This window comes from Helianthus annuus, chromosome 5 (assembly GCF_002127325.2).
Source record: "Helianthus annuus cultivar XRQ/B chromosome 5, HanXRQr2.0-SUNRISE, whole genome shotgun sequence".
Taxonomy (NCBI): domain Eukaryota; kingdom Viridiplantae; phylum Streptophyta; class Magnoliopsida; order Asterales; family Asteraceae; genus Helianthus; species Helianthus annuus.
Window position 1 is genome coordinate 148,181,692 of NC_035437.2, and position 22,434 is coordinate 148,204,125.

Here is a 22,434-nt window from a genome sequence, read left to right on the forward strand (position 1 = left end):
TTTTGACCCATAACCTGTTTGGCAAACAGCACATAACCTGTTTGGACACTTTAAATGGCTGCAAATTGCAAACAAACAAGACAAATGACCCATTCAACTGCTGTAGACATCAAACACAATGCAACTGCTGTTTTGACCCATTCAAGTGTTGTAGACAACAAACACAATGCAAATTGCAAACAAAAACTGCCACATTGGCATAGATATCCCATAAAGTACTTAACTTATAAAAGACATGTTTTAAACATGTTCCAAACATCTAAAGTTAATACATATCCCATAAAGTACTAAGTTAGACCTTAACAAACCAAAAGTCAAAGACCATAACAAACCAAAAGTAAAAAGTTAAACCCCTGCCAACAGATCTAGTCCTTCCTTTTTTCACCTTGCCCCTTGCAAGTCCTTCGATTGTGTCCGGTGTTCCCACATTTTCCACATACACCCTTCATATTCTTCTTTGATAACCTGCCCTTTTTCTTGCTTGATCCTTCATCCTCCATCTCCACGGCTGACCTCTTCCTAACCTTCTTTGGCCTACCCACTTGTTTGTGATGTTTTGGTGGTGTTATCTTGAAAGGAACTTCACTCTTCGGCCATAGAGCTTTGCCATTTATAGGGTTTATCTTGAAAGCATACACCTCTTTCCACCTGCCTATTGAGTAGACTGGATCAAACCAGCTTTCCAAAGCACCAACTCTTTGACCATTAGTAGCCATGAACCATATTGCAGCCACTACATGTCTGCAGGGCATGCCTGTCACAATCATGAACAATCAGTCACAAACAGTTAATAATCATAAAAGTCAGTCACAAACAGTTAATAATATACCTGTGATTTCCCAGCCTCTACAAGCACAAGTCTTTTTGGCCAAGTCCACTACCCTTGTGTGTCCAGGTTTACCACTCACCCCATACAGATCCCCTCCATTCCACTGCACATGATAAAAGGCTGATCTTTCTTAATTGTCTGAAGTTGTTTTTGTGCCCAAGGTGTAATAAGACCTTCAGTCCTTTCTATAACCCTCAACACTGTCACAATCCTCCTCATTAGGTACTCCCTGATATACTCCAAAGCAGCAATGATAGGCTTGTCCCTCCCTTCCAGTATCTTGCCATTGAAGGTTTCACACATGTTATTGAGTAGTATGTCACTTAATGCCCTACCTGTTCATTGGTTTTTATCAATAGTCAAGTGTATACTAGTTAAGACCAAGTGAGAAATGGAAACACAATGTACATACCAGAGAAATGGGACCTTGTCCAGTGAAGAGGGGGGATTTTAGACAGCCACAAGTGAGCTTTTTTGTTAAAAGCTTTCAATTCCTCCATGGAAGTTTGAAACTCAGGAATTGTTGTTTCCTATGCACATTTCCACAATAAATCTTTGTATTGTCTACCTTTAAAGCTTCCTTTCATATTCTCATGAATATGTCTGAGACAATATCTGTGCTCAGCTAATGGAAACAACTTGGAAACTGCAGGTAGCAGACCCTGTGGAAAACAGATTGTAATTAAACCTAAACCAATATAAAATCTCAGAACTGAATTAAAAAAGGAATGCAAGTAAATACTAACCTTTTGCCTATCACTCATAAATGTAAAGGCCGAGTTTCTTGGTATCTCAAGGTCATCAGCTAACAAATCTAGGAACCATGTCCAAGCACTTAGATTTTCAGCCTCAACAATTGCATAACACACTGGATAGATTCCATTATTAGAGTCAACACCCACTGCACTTAAGAGTTGTCCAGGATAAGGCCCCTTCATGAATGCACCATCCAAACCAAGTAAATCCCTGCCTAATGCTTTAAACCCCTGCTTTAAAGCCCCTAAACAAACATAGATCCTTCTAAACTGTCTAGTCAGATCCCTTGGATGACCAGGTTCTAGATCTATCTTAACAGTGGTACCAGGATTTTTACTTTGCAACTCAAGGACATAGTCCCTCAACAGACCATACTGTGATGAGTAATCACCTTCCACCATCTTCCTTGCTTTTGTTTTAGCCCTGTAAGCCTTCATCCTGGATACACCAACAACATACTTTCTTTGAAATTGTTCTTGAACAGCTTTGACAGGAATATCTGGATTTTCTTCAATTTGTTCAACCATTTGTTGAGAGAGAAAGGTTGAAGTACAAGCATGTATTTTTCTGGTACAAACACATTTATGTTCTTCAAGAAGAGTCTTGACCATCCAACTTTCTTCCCCTTTAACTTTTGAGATAAGTAGGGCCCATGGACATGGGTATTCTGCAGAATCTTTTTTGATGCCTCTTCCCCCAACATGTACATTGGATCCTTCACCAGCAGCCCCTTTACCTTTGCCTTTATTCACAGGAGGCTCTGTTCTTTTAAACTTTGGCAATTTTTCCCCTTGACTTTTACCCTTCTTCACAACAGGCCCTTTACCTTTGCCTTTGTCCACAGCAGGCCCTTTGTGTCACACCCCAACCGATGGCGGAATCATCGGGGCGCAGCACTGAGCGAAACAGATTGTCCAGAAGTTTCCACAACAACTATTATATGAATTCAGTTTACATGACACGTCCCATACCGTGTCCCAAATAAATAACAAGTTATCATAGAAAGCAACTAGGCAAATAAATTCTGTTCCGACAACTCAGATTTAATTATTACAAACCAAAATGAATAAAAGTATTGCTTGAAGTCCTTAAGACCTATCCGGACAAGATCTACAGATAGCTAATGCCATAGACTCCAGATCGGACAACTCCAACGGCTCCATGGCAATTGTTTATTTGCTTCTAGAGACCCCTAGGTAGACCACTACCTATAGCTATTCATTGGCCTCTAGAGCTTTATCCTAGCCACGCTTTCCTAGCAGATAAGCATCCTAATTACATGTCACATACGTTAAAATAAAGTCAACACATAAAATGTAAAGGTGAGCACACAAGTTTGATAATAGCATATAGAGTTCGAATAGTTTACGCATAACCAGGCACGTACACAGAGGAAAACGATGCATGTTAATTATCGACATGGGACCATCGATACCAACGACTGCGGGTTGACCGTCCGAGACGGTTCGCAATACATGATTACCACCGTAATCCATGCAAGTAATTGTCCTTAACAACCCCCGTGTGAACGGGTGCTGAGTCCAAACTATAGTACTATGTTGCTAAGGCAGGTAGATAGCACTCCACGTGTAAACATAATAAACAGCATTCATTTAGTCAAATAGCACATGCATTCGGTTAGCGTTCAAATAGTTTGTGTTTGTTTGTGATTTGGTAAGTAACGTATGTAACACCCAAAAGTGCTAAAAGTAAAAAGGGATCGAGTATACTCACAGTGATTGACTGTGGATTGAAGGGAGCGCTGAGAGTAAGATTAGCCTGAATAGTTCGATAGCATAACGATAAGTAACGCGGAAAAGTAAACAAGTATGGATGGATCGAATGGGCTGGTCGATCGAACGGCAGGTTCGATCGAACGGCCCGTTCGATCGGCTGGTATATCCGATTGGACAGTCCCGTTCGATCGGCCGGTTGGCTCGATCGGCTGGACCATTTGAGTGGATTGTTTCTTCCTCTGGTGTGTTTGTGTTAGAGGATTTGAACTTTTGAAGTTTTTGTTGCAGTATTTGAGAACACTGAAGTGCTCCTACCTTTCAAGTCGATCGATCGAACGGTTCGCTCGATCGGCTAGCTCATTCGATCGGCTAGCTCACTCGATCGGCTAGGAGCTCCATGGTTAGTCCCCAGCTGAATGTCACTCGATCGAACAACCTGTTCGATCGGCTGGCATTCTCTACTACGAACGAGTTGTGAAAACGGTTAAGTGTTGAGGAATAGTATCTCATGATCCGAACAGTAATGTTTACCAATAGTATGACCTATTCGATCGAACATTACTTCGTCAATACTATTCCTCATGAAATTTTGTAAGTGTGGGACCATGTGCTAGCCGATCGGCTGGCCCGGTCGATCGGCTGGCATGTCCGATCGACTGGGCTGTTCGAACAGCCTAGCCGTTCGGCCAGCATTTCTGACCTGGTCTGTGACAACCGATGATTAACGACTTCTAATTACGTGATTAACAAATGTTTAAGGCGATAATAAGTAGTGTTTAAGGCACGAATTAACTTAATTAGGCTCTTGGTATGCCTAGGAACGCTTATCGGACGTTACAGTGCGCGTATGAGGATTTTGGGAAATCTGCTGAGCGTTAAACGATAACGAACTGATACCGTACAAACTACTGACAACGCCGACAAATACGAGTTTTATACATATAATTTAAACCTATGGATTTCGTTTTGCGAAATTCTCACGCTTTCGAATGTCACAAACGCAAACGGGAATGAACAACGCGATTGCATGAACGCACCGACAACGAAACGGAAGCACCAGACACACGTATTAACATAAAATCTGAAATATTTTGATATATTTAACTTCGTTTTCAAATTTTATTTTCCGTAATTGAAAACGGATCGAAAAACAGGTTAGAAACGACGACTGAAGTGTTATGCACGATTTAACGCGACTGAAAAACGTATGCGTTTAGTAACGGCGTGCGACATAATTTCATGAACTTTCGACTCTAAAACTTTATTTTACGACAATTTACGACGATCGGGGTTTCAAAAACGGGCTTCGCAAACGTTTGGGCCACGCGGAACGGGCTTGTGGGCCTAGGGCCCAAGCCCACTTGAAACCTAACTATATAAGTGAAATCAAAACCCTATTCTCTCATTTTTTTTTCAAACCTGCGCACACTAAAACAGTATCCATCCATCTCTTCATTTCAACATATGAGAACCCTAACCCTCTCTCTGTCCAATCGCCGGCAACCAGGAGTTGTTTTCCGGCCTATTTCTCCGTCAAACGCCCTCAGATATCCTCCCTTCATCACTCCCGGTGAGCCGGTGAAGCCACACCCCACCCGCACCTCAGACACAGCCGTAGAGAGAGAGAGAGAGGCAGCGAGAAATGTGGTGAAGAGAGAGATCGGAGAGGAGAGAAAAGGCGACGGAGATGGAGCGGTGTCGCCGCTCACGGCGGCGACAGTGGAGACACCGGCGACGGTGGTGTTCCTCAGATTCCGACAAGTTCCGGTAAATCCCCACATTTCTGTCTTCATTCTCTTAAAAATCTTGTTCTTTTTTTTTTATTTTTTTATCGAAGCTCTTCGTTTCAGTCGGGGTTCGGTTCAGCGGTATAGTTGGTGGTGGCGGTCGTGACGGTGGTGGCCGACGGCACCGGAGTCGCCAGCGGCTACGGCACTGATGATGATGATGTTGGAGTCAGGATGTTGATGATGATGACAGTGGATTGGTTAAGTTGATTCGGTTAACGGATCGGGTCAACGATCATACTTGTTTGGGTCAGTTCAGAACCTGAAGGGTGTTTCGGTTCATCTCTGATCTTGATTCGGGTTCTACTCGAGTCAACAGAAGTCAGCAGCGGTTCGTGTGACGTCTCGGGTTCCATGTCAGATCTAGTGTGGTTCGGGTTCGGTTCGACGAGCCAGCTTTTGGTTTGGTTCAACAGTTTCGGTCCGAGTTGGATTTGTTTCGGGTTTCATGACTCAGTCGGGCTCGAGTCAACTCAGCTGCGTTCGAGACAGACCCGGTTGACTCGGTCAACACCCGAGTCAACTCGGGTCAACAGACGGTCAACGCAGTCAACCACAGTCAGCGAAGATCCGGTAAAGTTTTAATGACGCGAGATTTAGTTCAAATCGATATAGTTATTTTTAGACTACGCGAATCGAGCTCGACCGATACCTTAGTTATTTTGTTTTATCTTTGGCGCATTTCACAAGATTTATTATATATTACAATGCTTTGGCGAAAATTTGATACAAATTGCTTGACTTGTTGCGGAAAATTGTTGAATTTTGATAAAAATACGACGACTTTTATTGTCGGGTTAGTCCAAAAACAGAGGAAACTCTGTCCGATTTTCATAAAAATCCGAAACACGACACGTGTGTATTGTTATAAAAACGACACTTGTTGAAAAATCCGAGTTTTTGTTATAAACTACATATACGGATATATTTATTTTGGCGACTTATTACTTAACGAAACATTGAAACCCGACATTTATTATATTAGTTCCAACATTTAGAAACTTCGATATTCCAAACACTTTTATTCGATGAATATAACGTGTATATCTATTTTAAACATTGTGGATACGAATATTTAGTTCACACATCGACTTCGTATAATAATTTTTTTTATGAAATAAAATATAACGGTTTTTATTTATTTCAACGGCGACTCTAAACCCTTTTACACACTAAATGTAGTTTTCATATTTATTTCAAACGTTTAGTATCCGGAAATCTTATAAAGTAAATATAATTATTTATATTTCTTTCAGCTATTTAGAATCCGAATATTCTACGAATACAATTGCTTATATTCATTTCAAACGTCGTTAGTCCGTATACTTTTATAAAAATAAATATAATGTAATGTTTTTTAGTTACGTCTTATGAAAGCTACGACGAGACGTGCCATTATCCATCTACGCCTTCTATTCGCGACAGCTAACACGGCTATGTAAATATATTTTATATTTATAGATATAAATATATATCCAAAATCACTCGAAAGCTAAGTCGATCTCGAGACTTAGTTTTATCCCGATTATGAACGGGATCAAATAACCATAGATTGGTTATTCTAAGTCAGATAACAACTACCTTAGGATCGTTTAGTTAACGACTCGGTAGAGCTCGGACACGTAGTTTAACTAAGTTGTTTTATTAGAAACTTATAATTATTCTTTGATCAGGAATACTATAGTTGCACGCTAGCTAAATACACGTTCTTGGAACGACACTACGGAATCACGCTAGGCTAGCTTTGCACAGGAATATCAAGGTGAGTTCATAACCCCCACTTTTTACTGTTTTACATTTTTATAAAATGTTTTCGGGGGTGGAAAGACATGCAAGTTTTGCAAAATCACACAAGGTTTCGATAAATCAATATCACATATTTATAAACCATTTTGCGACAGAATTTCAACGAACTCAAATGGTTTACGAAAAGATTATACTAAACATACCGGTTTTATGAAAACATAAGTGTTTTTCGAAACATGCATGAGTTTTAATAACACAAATGACGTGGGCAAAGGCCCAAGGACATGGGCAGAGGCCCAAGGACATGAATAACTCATACATTATACGTTAACTAGGGTATGGTTAAGCTAGGGAATGAACTGTTAGATCAGGTGAGCGAATAGTAATCTCTCTTAAGTGCCATTAATCTTGTATAAGACCGAGGGCAAAAGTGGTAGATCTATCGGGTGTAGCGAGCCCCACTCTTGGGTCCTTGTGTGGCCCATGTAGTGCTTTTGTTGTTCTAACCGGGTGGACCGGGGGAAATCCGCTAGGGTTGAGTGCTTCCTATGTCGCCACACATATTAATGTCCTTGCAAAACATTAATGATCTGTTCATAGACGCTTACATACCAGCTTTTGATACTCAAGTTTTCAAATGTTCTAAAGATTCATTTGATTGAAACTCACAAATACATCGATTTATAAACTTTGGTAACGCTTTTCAAACTATACCTAAGTAAGAGGACACGCTGATCCTGCTTACAAAGGTTCGTTTGGGCTCGGCCCATTCTCTCTCGTGCAATGCACAAAGACTCTCGTGGGCTAGACTCACAGTTTTCATATATCATGCCAAGAAAATGATTTTACTATATTTTCTCAGCAACTTTAAAACCGGTTATCAAAAAGATTTATTTTAAATCTTTTCAAAACAAACTATGAACTCGCTCAACTTTATGTTGACTTTTTCGCATGTTCTTTCTCAGGTTACATTGTCAAAACTACGGAACGGTTGGAATAGAAGAACCCACGGGATTTCGAGTAATTAGCGGGCGTTCATTTTTTAGAAGTCTTAGCTTTTTGCTTCCGCTGTGCAATGAAGATACCGGTCCAGTCACGCCAGCTCTGATATTTCGGGGTGCGACATGGTCGGCCTTTCGTCTAACACTTGGCTGTTTGTTTATTTGTCATTCTTTCAAGGTATCTTGACAACGTGCTGAACTATGATAACCTCCGTTCCTACTTGTCTCCTTGGCTCGAACAAGAATCACCCAAGTCCGGCCGGTGGATGGTTCGGAATGTCGGTTTGGAGTTTAACCCGAAGTTGGTGAACCTTGTTCGTAGAACCCGAGTCTTGAACCTTTTAACTATTTGAATGATTAGTTAGCCGGTTCAAGCTTCGTTTCTATTGATTTGAAGGCATTGAGTGTAAAAGAGTTGAAAGAAAGTTGGAATTCCTTCTTTCAATCCTTCACAACTTGTGGATGTTTAGATCTTTGATAGATCTTAACTTGTTTATGTGGAAATCGGTTAGATCTAAGCTAATCATAGTGAAATGAGGCCAAAACATGATGTTCTTCAAGAACACCATGATGACATCACCCAAGAACACTTAGATCGTGGTGATTTCACGGTTAGAATCCAAGTTTTGAAAGATAGAAAGGTGTATAATAAAGTAATGATCAAAATCGTACAAGAATTAGAGTGGAAACTTACCAGGATTGAGAGAAATATGAGAAAAGGTGAAGAAGATAGCTGGTTCGGTCAGAGCTTTCCAAAAATGGAAAGTATGACAATGACAACCCTATTTATAGGCTCCAAAAGAGGAAAGTGGCAGCCGATCGGCCAGGGGCTCCGATCGAGTGGGCTGCTCGATTGGCTGGCAAGATGCTAGCCGATCGGCTGGCCTGTTCGATCAGGTTGCCTTCCTGTTCGATCCGCGACACTTTTTGGGTATTTTGCGACGATTTTCGAGGTTTCGATTTTGATGGACGATGATACGAATACGATAGGGTTCCTAGTCAAATTACTTTCAGTCTCAACTACTATATCTAACATACAATCTCCTATAAGTCACGTTTCGATGTCGGTTCGATTGAGTTCGATTGCCCTTCGAGTTTCGATTCAATTTTCGATTGATTTGCTTGAATACCACACCAAACATAAAGTAAACACGCACAAGTAACACATAAGGCACACACACACGTATAACCAATACCACAATTCGCATAATTCGAGTCTCGAGTTCGATGATTGTTAGATCGGTTTGATTGCTGATTAGTTAACTTTATCGCATTGTTACTTCCTATCAATCACAGTCATAGATCGGTTTGCGTTAAAACACGTTCGATTACTTCGATTCTTGTTGATTACAACACTTACTCCACATAATACAACTAAAACATAAAATCGACTATTTACAGTCAAAGAAAGTCAAAGTTGACTTGGACTTTGACTTTGACATTCGAAAACACGGGGTGTTACACTTTGCCTTTGTCCACAGCAGCCCCTTTGCCCTTTGCTCCCCTTGCTTGACTTTCAATATGAACTCCATTATCATCTACATCAAATTGAGGCAACTTACCATGACACACTGCCCTCACCCTTGTGCTATCATCCTTAACAATAACAATGTGCCTTCTTGTCTCAACTGAATGAACCTTTATGAGCTTCTTTGCCTCTTCCTTAGTTCCAAACACTTGTCCCAAATAAAAGTTCACTCTATTCTCATTTCTCCTTCTTTGTTGATGTATTTGTCTCTTCCTAGTGCTTGTTTGATTGTCATCAGACTCTGACCCACTTGGGAATGCTTCATTGTCTAAGATTTCATCTTCTATATCTTCATCTTGATGAATAACGGTGTCATTTACTTCCATGTCAACATTCATAGTGTAGTCCCTCATATCTACATCATAATCTGGCATGCAATTGTTTTCATCAACCACAAAGTCACTGTCATTATCCTCCTCTTCAGTGCTTGTTTCATTTTCAGGACCCTCTTCATTTAAAACATTCCCCTCAATGTCAACTGGTGCATTATCATACAAGAACATTTCCACATGTTCTTCCTGCACACTCACACCACCCTACACAGTCACACCTTCCTGCTCATTCACTTCCTGCACACTCACACCTTCCTGCTCATTCACACTCACACCTCCCTGCTCATTCACACTCAAACCTTCCTGCTCATTCACACTCACACCTCCCTGCTCATTCACACTCAAACCTTCCTGCTCATTCACACTCCCACTTTCATGCCCAATGTTATCAACATCTAACTGCAACCTTCTTGTTACAGTTAGTTTTGAAGGCACTATTGCATAAGGGCCAGGCTCATCAATTTCTTCAATTGTAATGCCCTTTTGTGGCTTCATAGGTGACTGAAAGAAGTCCTTAATATTGTGTAAACCATGTAAAGCAAACACATTGATAATCTTATGAAATTCTACATGCCTAGACAAGTTCAAAACATCTTGGTCACTACTTAAATCTTCAATACCATTATCTAAATCCTTTTCAGGGTTTTGGAAGAAATAGTATATATGATCAGTAACAGAATAACCCAGCTCATCCAACATATCTGAAATCTTGTGAACAGAAAACATATCAACGTCGATCATGTCAACAAAATTAACCTTACCACCTTCGTATACACGACCAGGAATCTTGGTTAACCTACCACCATGATGTAACCTAATACTGAATAAATGAGGTATACCAAATGCAAATTTCAAATTTTTACTAGTTAGAAACATACACATTACAATAGGTTGTCTTGAATCATTCAAAAAGATGAGAATTTAAGGTTACAGCTAAACTTACCATACAACTGAAGAACTTCATCTCCATCCATGGCCTCTCGTATAAACCACGTTGGTGGTACTGGTTCTTGGTTCGTCGTCATGACCGTACAAGCAAGATTTCTTGCTGAAGAAGATGATCGATCAGAGCAGCAGATGAATTTGGGGATGTTATGCCATTTCGAAGACCTAGGGGAGATGATAAGGATTGAACTGATAAATGAGGGATTTGGGGGAGATATTGGGGCTTTTAATGGTGGGTAGCTGGGTGTGATGAATGGACATAAATGCCCTCACGTGTTGTGCACGTGATGTAACTTAACCAAACTTTTTAACTGGGTTTGAGGTAAAGGACGAAAGATGTAACAGGTTTTAAAAAAAAAGGACTGTGGCTGTAAATATTAAAGGTAAAGGTCATCCATTGAAACTAGGTATAAACATAAAGGACGAAAAGTGTAATTTTTCCTTCTTTCTTATTTTGTGCTTGATTCATCATCCAAACATCACTTATTGTAGTTATTTTGTTCCAGTTGACATCATGTGTTCCTTATTGGGGTTTAGGGCTTTGGGTTTCTTTAGGGGCTGTTTGGTAGCCTCTTAATAATCATTCAGATGCTACATCTTAATGGTTTAAAACCTCTGAATGAATAAGAGGTAACCTCAAGTCTGAATGGTTAAGAGGTAACCTCTGAATGGTAAATCATCACATGTCACATTCTTCTACCATCTCATTGGTAAAATTCTTAATGGTTCCATTAAGAGGTAGCCTCTTGATTGGAGGAAATATTATTTGGGTTTAAATGCTTGAGAGAGAGCATGTTAAAGTTAACCAATTATGTTTAAGTAAGTTATATGCTTCTTATCATATGTTTTGTATGCTTGATTTGATACAACTCTCCCTACATAACTGTTACTTAGCAGGTTTCTGAATATCATTTACAAAGGCAAAATCAAGCGATGTAATTGAAGTATGAGATTACACTTTGTACAAAGGCAAGATGTTGTTTAGTTATATTTCAAAACTCAAAGGTTCATTCAGGCAGCGGGTCCAACAATCTTATGTTGCATTCAAAAATAGTTTTGTGGACTCATTGGAAGTTTTACCCATTCACGGGAAACTGCTATTTCACAAGCCTGGTGTCTACTATTAGACAATCATAAACATAATTTATGTATTATTATTATTATTATTATTATTATTATTATTATTATTATTATTATTATTATTATTATTATTATTATTAAGTTTAGGTACATTATGCTAATTATGTAAGTCTGAAACGTTATGAATGAACGGATGTGTGACGGTGGTTGATAACGTTTCAAATAGCGGTTATTCCTGCCAAGTTCAACCGCTCGCACAACTGTTTGTTCTTGTCATGTATTTATATCAACTACCGGGAACATATCTCGGTACCAAGACAATTAATTACAACTGTCTAATTGTCCATTCTTTTCGATACACACAAATTGTCTTTAATCCGCTGCAAAACATGGCATCAAAACCATATGATAATTCCGTTGTAAATCCTATTAAGGGTTATCAAAGTGGTATCAGAGCATCAGGAAATTCTGGTCTTTGGGCAAATCCCACAGTACTATCGTGTCAACACTGCACAAACGAAATGAGGGAACGGAACTGGCTTACAAGGCGATGTTACTACTGTAATAAACCGGGACACAAAATCTCGAACTGCAAAAAGAAGGAAGACGATGAAGAGTCTCAGTTATTACGTATCGCAATAAACAAGGGAACACAACAACAACAACATGATGAAGATGACGAATGGTGTAGCGGTCAGAAATCGGAATATCTCGTGACAGGAACCGATGGAGGTTTTTGGTCGGACATGTGGTATGTAAGCAAATCTCTTAAACATCATTTTTCAGGAAATCTAGATATGTTTAAGCGTATCAAGTGCATGAATGGTGTTGAAACTAAAACTGGTGAAAATCAGTTTTACTTCATTAGGGGGATTGGTGTTGTAGATGTTATTTCTGGAACGGAGAAAACTCGAATACAGAGTATGTTTTATACTCAAGACATAGACAGGAATGTCTTAAGTTTTGATCAATTAATAACACAAGGGATTACGGTGAAATTTACCGGAGACAAGTGCAAATTGTTTCCGACTTTTAGTGTTCCATTAATAAACATCAGAAGTGTGATATCTGGGATGTCAAAAGAAGAAGAACTGGGTCAAATGGAAAAACAAACACTGATAAACAAGGAATCTGAATTTTTGAAGTACAAAACAAATTTCTTGAATGATTATTTCGAAAAACTTGAAATATCATCCAATGAATCAGACTGGAACATAATGATACTTCAAACTATGAAATTCAAAGATTTCCTAGATTGTAAGGCACTACTTAACATGATGGACAATGATGATTACGTTCGAAAATACAAGTTCATTCTGCAAACAAAGTTTGATGAAATGGTGGAGTGGTTCATAACCGAAAAATTAGGGGTGACAACAAGACCGATTCCAGCCTATGCTTCCAACAACCGAAGAATATATCTGTTAGATATGTATCTGATAGTAGAAAGAGAAGGAGGACATCGATACGTGACAGAAAATAATCTCTGGCCAATGATAGCTAAAGAAATGGGATTCGAATATGGTGATGGGGAATTAATGCGTCTGGTATATACAATGTATTTAGATGTTCTCGTATATTATTACAAATTCAAGATCATTCAATCACATGTACAAGACAAGAATGTAACAGAAGAAGACACAATATTGAGAAGGAATGCAGATCCGAGGAGTAGCCGAAGTGAGGGTGACACCGCTGAACATGATGCAGGTCAAGAAGTAAGGGCTGAAGACAACCAAGGAGTTGCGAAAGAGTCATCGGAACACTATGCATTGTTCACCAACAATGAATGGAATGAAAACAAGAGGAGGCAAACAAGACGAAGGTTTGATTTCAACAGAGCAAAGGCAGCAATGGACGACGCTAATGAAAGTGTGCTGAAATACTTCCGTAAACGGAATTATATTTAGGGGAGAGTATTAGACAATCATAAACATAATTTATGTATTATTATTATTATTAAGTTTAGGTACATTATACTAATTATGTAAGTCTGAAACGTTATGAATGAACGGATGTGTGACGGTGGTTGATAACGTTTCAAATAGCGGTTATTCCCGCCAAGTTCAACCGCTCGCACAACTGTTTGTTCTTATCATGTATTTATATCAACTACCGGGAACATATCTCGGTACCAAGACAATTAATTACAACTGTCTAATTGTCCATTCTTTTTGATACACACAAATTGTCTTTAATCCACTGCAAAACATGGCATCAAAACCATATGATAATTCCGCTGTAAATCCCATTAAGGGTTATCATCTACTGCCGAACATTTGCAGCGTTCTGTGACCTAAACATTCTATCTCAACGTGGTACACCCGTTGCCGCTCAGTCGAAGAATCTTTCAGTTGTTGGTGCTGTTTCAAGAACATTATCTATCCCATATGTATCGGGCCCGCCCTTCCAAGTTTGCGGGTACCATGTGGATCATTTGCTGACTGGACATCATAAGTTGCCTATGGCTCTTTCCGGTGCTAATGTTTCAGTTGCAAGACTTTTTCTTGATAACTCTACTTCAAGGCACAGACATCTCTTTGTGGCAAATGGTGATACAAATGTTTTTAACGTACACAAAAGATTCCTCAGTGGCTGCCAGATCGGCATGAGTATGAGAAATAAGGAAGAGCTGGATAGTTTTTTTTCGTATGGATACTTTATATGTTCTGAAAGAGAGTGCTTCGACTCATCACCGGCATGCTTTTCGGCCTCAACGGCTGCTGATGTGTCATTTGACAACTCTTCACGTGTGAATCGAGTTACAAGTTCTTCAGACTCATATAATAGGTAACTTTTTGTTGAGTAAAGTGCATAGATGTTCTGTGTATTTTACCAAAATTTTGGATTTGGTCCCTAGCCTTCCAAAAGTAAACGGATGGTCCCCGTGGTTTACCAAAATTTTGGATTTGGTCCCTAGCTTTCCAAAAGTACAAAGATGGTCCCTGTGGTTTGCACTTTGTAACGCATTTAGTCCACAGTTTTTTCCAAAAGTACATGGATGGTCCCTGTGGATTGCACTTTGTAAAGCATTTAGTGCCTACTCCCTAACTTGGATATGCCAAAACCTTTAAATTTGTTGGCCGGGGACTACATGCGTTACAAAGTGCAAACCACAGGGACCATCTGTGTACTTTTGGAATGCTAGGGACCAACTCCAAAATTTTAAAAAACCACAGGGACTATCCGTTTACTGTACTCTAGGGCTGGCAATTTTACACGAATACACGACACGAACCTACACGAAGTTAACAGGTATCGTGTACCAAACAGGTAGACACGAGATTACCTGTTAATTTTCGTGTATAAACAGGTTAAATACCTGTTTATCTGTTAATACCCGTTAGTACACGATAAGAAATTAAATTAAATAAAACTCATCAGCCATGTGCATGTGGGTTCCTTAATTCCTTTCTATTTTCATTCCTCATTCAATTAAAAAAAATAAAACCCTAGAATCCCTCTGTAACTCTCAGATAGCATGTCGTTTTCGTGTTTTTGACCGTGTTAACAGGTAATTTTCGTGTATACTAGTCAAACAATGGTGTTAACAGGTATTAACATGTAATTTTCGTGTATATCGTGTCGTGTTCGTGTTTGAAAAAAAGGACACGATAAGTTATCGTGTATGTGATTTCGTGTATCGTGTCTTATCGTGTCGTGTCTTATCGTGTACGAGTATACACGATATGCCAGCCCTACTGTACTCTTTCTTTTTTTGTTGTTACTATTAATTAATTAATGTGTTTTATACAATTATTAAAGTTACTCTACACTCATATAATAGTTTATTTTTTTAAATTTATTTGTTATTTTATCATAGAACAATCGTAGAAGGAAGACCGCTGAAGCTTGTTTCAGGGTCATGTTATCTGCCCCACCCTGCAAAAGAGGAAACGGGCGGTGAAGATGCTCGTTTTATCTGTTCAGACAAACCAGCCATAGGTGTAGCCGATGGTGTAGGTGGCTGGGTTGATCTTGGTATTGATGCCGGAATATACGCACGTGAACTCATGTATAATTCACTAACTGCAGTACTAGATGAACCCACGGATTCTACTGATCCGGTTCGGGTTTTGGAAAGAGCCCATTCGAACACTAAATCCAAAGGTTCCTCAACTGCTTGCATTATTGCACTCACTCATCAGGTAATAATATATATCTATATGTTTAATTAAAATATTCTGAACATACTGCAAAATTAATTTATTTTATATTTTTTAGGGTCTTAGTGCTATTAATTTAGACTAAAGGGTATGGTTCGGCTCATCCCCACGGGGATGAGCCTCCACGTAGGCGGCTCATGGGGATGGGCCTCATGAAGGATGGAGGGGGATGGAGGATGGGGCTCCACCTCATTATTTTATAATTTCCTATGTTTTAATTTAATAACCTAAGTTAATAAAAACTTTATAGAATTTAAAAAATACAACATAAAACACCATAAATAATTTCATTTCATAACATAAAAAAAAATTACATTTCCTAAAAAAAAAATTACCGAAAAATAAAAATAAAAAATTACGTTTCCTAAAAAAAAAAAATACCAAAAATAAAAATTAAAAAAAAACCTACGACGTCCATTTTTTTTCACATCTTCCTTCATCCTCCGATAAACCTCGCGTTCATCCTCCGGAACTGAGTCGAGATCCAACCTCATAATCCTAATATCTTCCGCTCGAGCATAGTCGTATGACACGGTTTTCTTGTGAGTATATTTTCCGGCCGCGAACTCTTTGAACGAACGGAATTCGTTTATCAAGTCGTCCATTTTTGACGATGCCTTCTCGCCCCTACCTCCACTCGAGCCGCCACCTCCACTCGAGCCGGCCGCTTTTCGCTTTCCGGCCGCTTCTTTTTTTGCTTTGTCCCTCCCGGGGGGACGTTCCTACTCGTGAACGGGCAACACATCCTCGTCATCTTCCGGGTCGTCGTTTATGTCGATTTGACAACGAGCGGTAGAGCCTCCCGCACTATAACTTCCGGACTCGGAAGTTTTAGTGCGTTTGGCCGTTGCGACCTCATTTGGAACCGGCTTCCATTTTTGTTCTTTCCTTACAACGTTCCATGCTCGGAAGTGCGGGAAAGGCGTTGGATTTTGAGAGTCCCACTTGGCGATAGCAAGGTTAAGAATGTCCTCGTCGTTACTCCCGCCAGGAGGAGAAAGGTCAATTTGGTTATAAATCGCGTTAAAGTTGTTGATGACCTTGCTCATTTTACGCCACTTGCCCGAGACGGATTCGACATCACGAGCCGGACCATGCTCCATAATCGCGTTAAATCTATCCGTTTTCTTCCAAAAACTACTACCCGATTGGTTGTTTCCTAAATTTTAAAAAATATTGCATTAGTAAAAAAAAAATTTAAATTAAATTAAAAGTTTGGTTCATACCGACTATCGGGCAAGTAGAGGCCTTAACAAACGCCATTGCTAGCGCCTCCTCTTCTACTTTCGTCCAAGGTCTCCCCTTTGCTCTCGGTTTTGGCGCGGTTTCGGGTTCAACCTTCTTTCCCTTCCCCTTGTTTTTTTTTGCGCGTGAGCTCTTGCGGTGGTGATTCGGGGACGACTTCTTCATCATCATCTTCAAGTTGAACCGGGGGTTGCGATTGCGATTGGAGTTGTTCAAACGTGTTGCGTTGCATGATTTGTTGGAGCGCTTGGTATTGTTGAACTTGTTGAAGTTGAGACATTTGTGAGAAGACGTTGGGTGTTTGTTGGAAACCCGAAAACGGCAATTGCGAAGCCCCCCACGAAGGATCCATAGTCGGAGTGTAAGCGGGACTCGAAAAAAAATTAGGTTGGTTCGGATTGGGATTATTCGGGTTGGGGTTGTTTGGGTTGGGGTTGTTTGGGTTGGGGTTGTTTGGGTTGAATGGATTCATGATTGGGAGAGAATGGTATAAAAATTATGGAGTGTTTTTATAAAAAAGGAAGAGAATTGGAGAAGAATGAGAGTAGAATGAGAGAGAATGGTATAAAAAAGGATTAGATTGTGGTATTTATTTAAAATGAATATGATTTTTTTTTAATTAAAAAATCCGTTATCAAACGGCTAGTTTTCAAAGGATTGGATCGGCGGACCCGGCTGTGGGTCGCCGGGTGTGACGGGCCGAGCCCCAGGGGGGCGGTGTGGGGGTCCGGCGCCGGGCCTAGCTGGGCATCAGCCGGCCCCCATACCTTCTAGTCTTAGGTGACAGTGGGTTCATGGTGACTAGAAATGGTGTACCGTTTTCCGCTCCCCTGCACAACAACATAATTTTAATTTCATGTATCAGTTGGAGAACGGTAGTAACGGTGATTCACCGAGCTCTGGTCAAGTGCGTGCCCTATATTTCTTCTAATATGTGTTCACATCATGATTTATATTACAATTTATAAAAGACTAAATTACAAAAATCGTCTTATGTCACTTATTGCAATTGTGTCCTTTGTCTTCAATAATTACAGAAAACGTACTCGATGTTTGCAAACCCTTGCAAGTTATATCCTTTAGCCCTAACTCAGTTAATTTTTGTGGTTAAATCTGACCGAATGAACCCCACTGAAGAACCAGGAAGTCAAGTTCAGGCCGGAGCCTGTAAATGAAGATCTGGATCTTGTTAAAGGTTGACAGAGTTCCCTGCAAAAGAGAAAACCGTTAGGCTCGCCGCAGAGATGGGAGGGCCACTCTGCGACCACCCTCCGGCGTGAGGATAAGTATTGGTAGAGAGAGAAAATAGAGAGAGAAAATAGGGACGAAGGTTCAGAGAAATCGTACTTGGATTTGTACTTTGAAGGGGTATTTATAGTAGTCAACTGAGATGACGTCATCCGTCTGGACGCACTTGAACGGGGGCTCGTCCTCGGAGTCTTCTGGTGCGGGCGGACATGCTATGGATGCCCGCTCGAGTGTAGTCTGGTTCGTCTCTGGGGCACATGTTCGGCTTCGGACATGCGTCTTCAAGTCCCCTAGTTTGGGAAGTCTCTTTATGAAGACTTTGTCAAACTATTATTCCAAGCTTTTTTATCCCGTTTGGATGACGTGTCACGGTTGGAGTAGTTTTAAACAGGTTACGTGGCGTGTTTTGTATGGTGCGGGTGACCTTCTCTACTTGGGCCGTCGGTCACCTACATGTGACGGTAACGGAACCCTTGTTGGGAATCGTGGGAAGCGACGGTTGATGTGACTGGCCCCTAACCGACTTGCATTTTCCTATAAATTCAATTTTCACCACTTTATTTTTACCGTTTTTTCCTCTCTTTTTCATTCTCTTCTGCTGTTACCCTCTCTAGTATCTTCTTCTTCTCCAAAGAAAAAAGGTGCGTCTTTGTTCCTTTTTACTTTTTACAGTTATGGCTCCGGGTAAGGAGAACCTTTCGGAGAGTGTGAGCGTGCTTACCCAACGTCAGTTGGATAAGTTTATTAGAGAATATAGGATTCCCTTAGATTTACATCCGGTCCTCTCTTCCGGTACGGAAGCCATATACCCCTTCCGTCAAGGAAAATTCCCCTTTTACACCCGTGTCTGTAACTTTGCCAATTATAGGGTTCCTTTTTCGCGTTTTCTGATTAGGGTTTTGCAGTTTTTTAGAGTTCACGTCTGTCAGGTTAACCCATTCGGCCTTAGCCGTGTTAACCATTTCGAGATTTCTTGTCGTGCCCTTGATAAGAAACCGGATTTGAACGTTTTCCGGTACTTTTATGAGTTTATCTCGGCCGGAGACTGGTACACTTTTGCACACCGGAAGAATGTCCCATCTCCATCTTCCAACGAACGGTCTAGTCTAAAAAACTGGAAAGATAACTTCTTTTGGTTGGACGACCGTTGTCTTCCGGAGGACATGAGGTGGCGTTTTAAGGACCAGTCTATGTCGTTTGACCTTGAAGAAGACTTTGTTTTTAATGAAAGCTTAGTCCGTGCTCTGATCGAGCATCAGTCCCCTATTCGTCCTCTTCCCGAGCATTTCCTTTGGTTAGGTCGAGTCAGTTTTTCGTGGGCCCGGGGGGATAAGGATTGGCCGATTATACGCCGGAAGAGTGATCGTAAGTTCCGGTTCTTTATACCCCCTTCGGCTCTTTTATCTGATGGTTTTGCTAACTCTTTGTTTACTTTGGAAATGCAGGTGCTGCGATGTCTCTCCTTGATGCTTTAAAGGTTCCGAGCATGGACTCCTTCGATTTTGATTTTGAACAGCAAGAGGACGTTCCGTTCATGAAGCAGGTAGCACCCTCTGCTCATCCCGTTCGTGGTCAGACGGATACGAACATACCCGTATCGTCTGCTGCTGAAGCGACATCTTCCATTCCGAAGGACTCTTCTAAACAAGCCCTTGCCGAGACGGTTTCTCATATGCCGGCGTCTTCTAAGGAGGCGGGAGGTTCGTCCGGATCTCATGCTGGGCAAAAGTCCATTCTTGATGACGTGGATGATGATCCGGAGATACGCAGTCTAGACGAGGCACTACTGAATCAGCCTTTATCTCTGAAGAGTAAAAATGTTGGAGCGGATACTGATCTGGTGATCCGGTCCCGCAAGAGAAAGGGTGAATCTGCTCAGGTACGTTCTTTAGATTCTCTCCCCATGCCAAGATTGAAGAAGACGAAGGGGAGTTCCTATTCTGAAGGCACTGTTATGGAGGAGCTCGATGAACATCTTTCTGGGGGTAAGAGCTCAAGGGAAGAGGCGGCCTTGGCCCGCAGTAGACCGACTCCGGCTTATTCAGGTGGTTTTGTCCCTGATAGTGAGGTGGAGAGTATGGAGACGGAGAATCCGGTGGGCGTGGATAAGGGTAAAGCCCATAGTGAGCCGAAGGTGGTCACTTTTTCAGGTACGCACTTGGGCTCTTCTCTGGGTCCGGACTTTTTTATGGATGATGAGGAAGATCAAGTGTCTTCGCTTCCCTCATCTTGGTTCGGACCTGAGTTGATGTCCTTTTTTCGATATGCAGATCTGTTCTCGGAAGATATGGAGATTGACCCATCCACTGCTGAGGAGAAGTTTATACCCGACTGGGACATTCGGAACAAAGATACGGTCTTGGATGTTTTGACCGCTAAGATGATGCTCTTCAATATAAATACTCCGATGGACCATGTTCGAAGTCGGAAGATGAAAAACCCGGATCTTGGGGCCGCGGTCTTGACTAACCAAGCTCAGTCTAACATATTCGTGACAGAAGTTTATCGTAGGTGGGTGGAAGCGGAGTCTGTGAGGGAGAATTTGGAGAAGGAAGTCCGTTCCTTGAAGCGCAAAATTCTTAAGAGCCCGGAGGTGGAAAAGAAGGTAGCCCAGCTAACTCAAGACCTTCGGACTCAGCAAGAAAAGGTCGCATCTTTGATGGCTCAGAATCAATCATCACAGGCGGCTGCCGCGGCCGCTGCTGAGGACAGGGATAAGATTTCTTCGGAATTCAAAGTATTTTCTGAGTCCATGAAACAGAAGGACGAAGAGCACAAAGCGGTTTTGGCGAAGATGGAGGAGTCTCTCAGCGGTGCCCGTCTTGCGTATGAGAGTATGATGGCTGGTACGCTCGTATTTCCGCTTTATTAAGATTTTTTCTTCTATTTTCTCTAACTTTTTTCCCAGAGCGTGATGCGTTCAAAACAGGGGAGGCTGATTTGAAGGGTCGCCTGGAGGAAATGGAGGGGGAGAATGCTTCTCTAAAGACGGAAGTGACTGATCTCCGTGAAACGAAGGTTTGGATGCTTACGGAAGGTGCCCAGCTTCTAGCAAAGAATATTCATAAGGGCAAGGAGATGACTGCTGCCGTGGCTGGGGTTAATAACGCGATGAGCGCGGTCGGTATTAACTCGGGCTTGCACTCCGGCTACGTTCATGCTCTGCAGAAAAAGACTCCTTTCAAAGAGATTCCACTGTTGAACCGTAATGCTACGGAGGAGCTGAAGGCGGCGGTTGTTTGTTTTGATACTCTCAAGTTCCCCGTAATTGAAGACCTTCCGAAGCTAAGTGATGCGCCCCTTCCTGAAATTAAGAAGGCCCTTCGCTTTGCTAGTGATGATTTGCCGAATGAATGAGGTGGACATGCCCGGTTTTTTGGGGTATGCACCTTAGGTATTGTTTAGGTAATCCAGATGAATGTAATAGCTCGTCCGGCATTTTTGACAGATGTCCTATTTTTCTGGACTTGTAATGATGTTTTTACTTTGTTTGTTATCCTTTTGTGAATGGTGTTAAAACTTATTCCGGTTGCTTATGTCCGGTTTATATTTGATGTAACTACTTTTCACATGCGTCCATGTTAATGGTGTACATTTTGAATTTTTCTAGAACGTTCTTTTGTTAAATGTGGATCCGATTTTGTCTTTTTAAGGATAACTGGAAGGTCGTACGAACAATGCCAGTTCGTCCTTTCCTTTTAGGGTTAGATCCCTGGGTTCGGCCGATGAGTGTTTGTGAGTTGCAACTTTTTAACATTTTATTTATTAGGTTCGGAACTTGAATTTTTCCGATAGATGCAAAGTAAGAAACATTTTTGATCAATCCGCGGGTACTACCCTCCGCGGTTCTTGTAATTTAACTGGTGCGGGAAAAATCATCCGCTTTACAGGAAATTTAAAATATGACGGAGCTCATAGCTTCCGTTTTACAATTATTTGTTTAAAAACCTTCTAAAGATAACACTTTTTAAGGTGCACTCCGTTCCAAGTACGCGGAACGGAGGTTCCGTCCATCTTGCTTAAGGTGTAAGCGCC

The 22,434-nt window shown here is 41.0% G+C and overlaps 3 protein-coding genes across 3 annotated transcripts; 2 read left to right on the forward strand and 1 right to left on the reverse strand.

The window, feature by feature from the left end:
• Positions 1 to 365: 365 nt before the first annotated feature.
• On the reverse strand, positions 366 to 2,112 carry LOC110943709. Its single transcript, XM_022185444.1, has 4 exons — positions 1,576 to 2,112; positions 1,398 to 1,491; positions 916 to 1,164; positions 366 to 754 (listed from the first exon to the last, which is right to left on the reverse strand). The coding sequence occupies exons 1-4, from the start codon at positions 2,110 to 2,112 to the stop codon at positions 366 to 368; spliced, it is 1,269 nt and encodes a 422-aa protein (XP_022041136.1).
• Positions 2,113 to 4,664: 2,552 nt separating this feature from the next.
• On the forward strand, positions 4,665 to 5,948 carry LOC118492574. Its single transcript, XM_035990772.1, has 2 exons — positions 4,665 to 5,088; positions 5,172 to 5,948. Exons 1-2 carry the CDS (start codon positions 4,786 to 4,788, stop codon positions 5,193 to 5,195), a joined length of 327 nt encoding a protein of 108 aa, XP_035846665.1. The 5' UTR covers positions 4,665 to 4,785; the 3' UTR covers positions 5,196 to 5,948.
• Positions 5,949 to 21,121: 15,173 nt separating this feature from the next.
• On the forward strand, positions 21,122 to 21,921 carry LOC110941460. Its single transcript, XM_022183096.2, has 2 exons — positions 21,122 to 21,245; positions 21,308 to 21,921. Exons 1-2 carry the CDS (start codon positions 21,152 to 21,154, stop codon positions 21,754 to 21,756), a joined length of 543 nt encoding a protein of 180 aa, XP_022038788.2. The 5' UTR covers positions 21,122 to 21,151; the 3' UTR covers positions 21,757 to 21,921.
• Positions 21,922 to 22,434: the final 513 nt, after the last annotated feature.

Excerpts from the sequence above, each read along its gene's own strand:
- LOC110943709 (XM_022185444.1), bottom strand. The coding sequence starts at position 2,112 with ATGGTTGAACAAATTGAAGAAAATCCAGATATTCCTGTCAAAGCTGTT. Across the intron at positions 1,165-1,397 it reads TATGAAAGGAAGCTTTAAAG|GTAGGGCATTAAGTGACATA; the intron begins GTAGACAATACA and ends ACCAATGAACAG. Across the intron at positions 755-915 it reads CAGTGGAATGGAGGGGATCT|GCATGCCCTGCAGACATGTA; the intron begins GTATGGGGTGAG and ends TGATTGTGACAG.
- LOC118492574 (XM_035990772.1), top strand. The coding sequence starts at position 4,786 with ATGAGAACCCTAACCCTCTCTCTGTCCAATCGCCGGCAACCAGGAGTT. Across the intron at positions 5,089-5,171 it reads TCAGATTCCGACAAGTTCCG|TCGGGGTTCGGTTCAGCGGT; the intron begins GTAAATCCCCAC and ends TCTTCGTTTCAG.
- LOC110941460 (XM_022183096.2), top strand. The coding sequence starts at position 21,152 with ATGAAACAGAAGGACGAAGAGCACAAAGCGGTTTTGGCGAAGATGGAG. Across the intron at positions 21,246-21,307 it reads GTATGAGAGTATGATGGCTG|AGCGTGATGCGTTCAAAACA; the intron begins GTACGCTCGTAT and ends CTTTTTTCCCAG.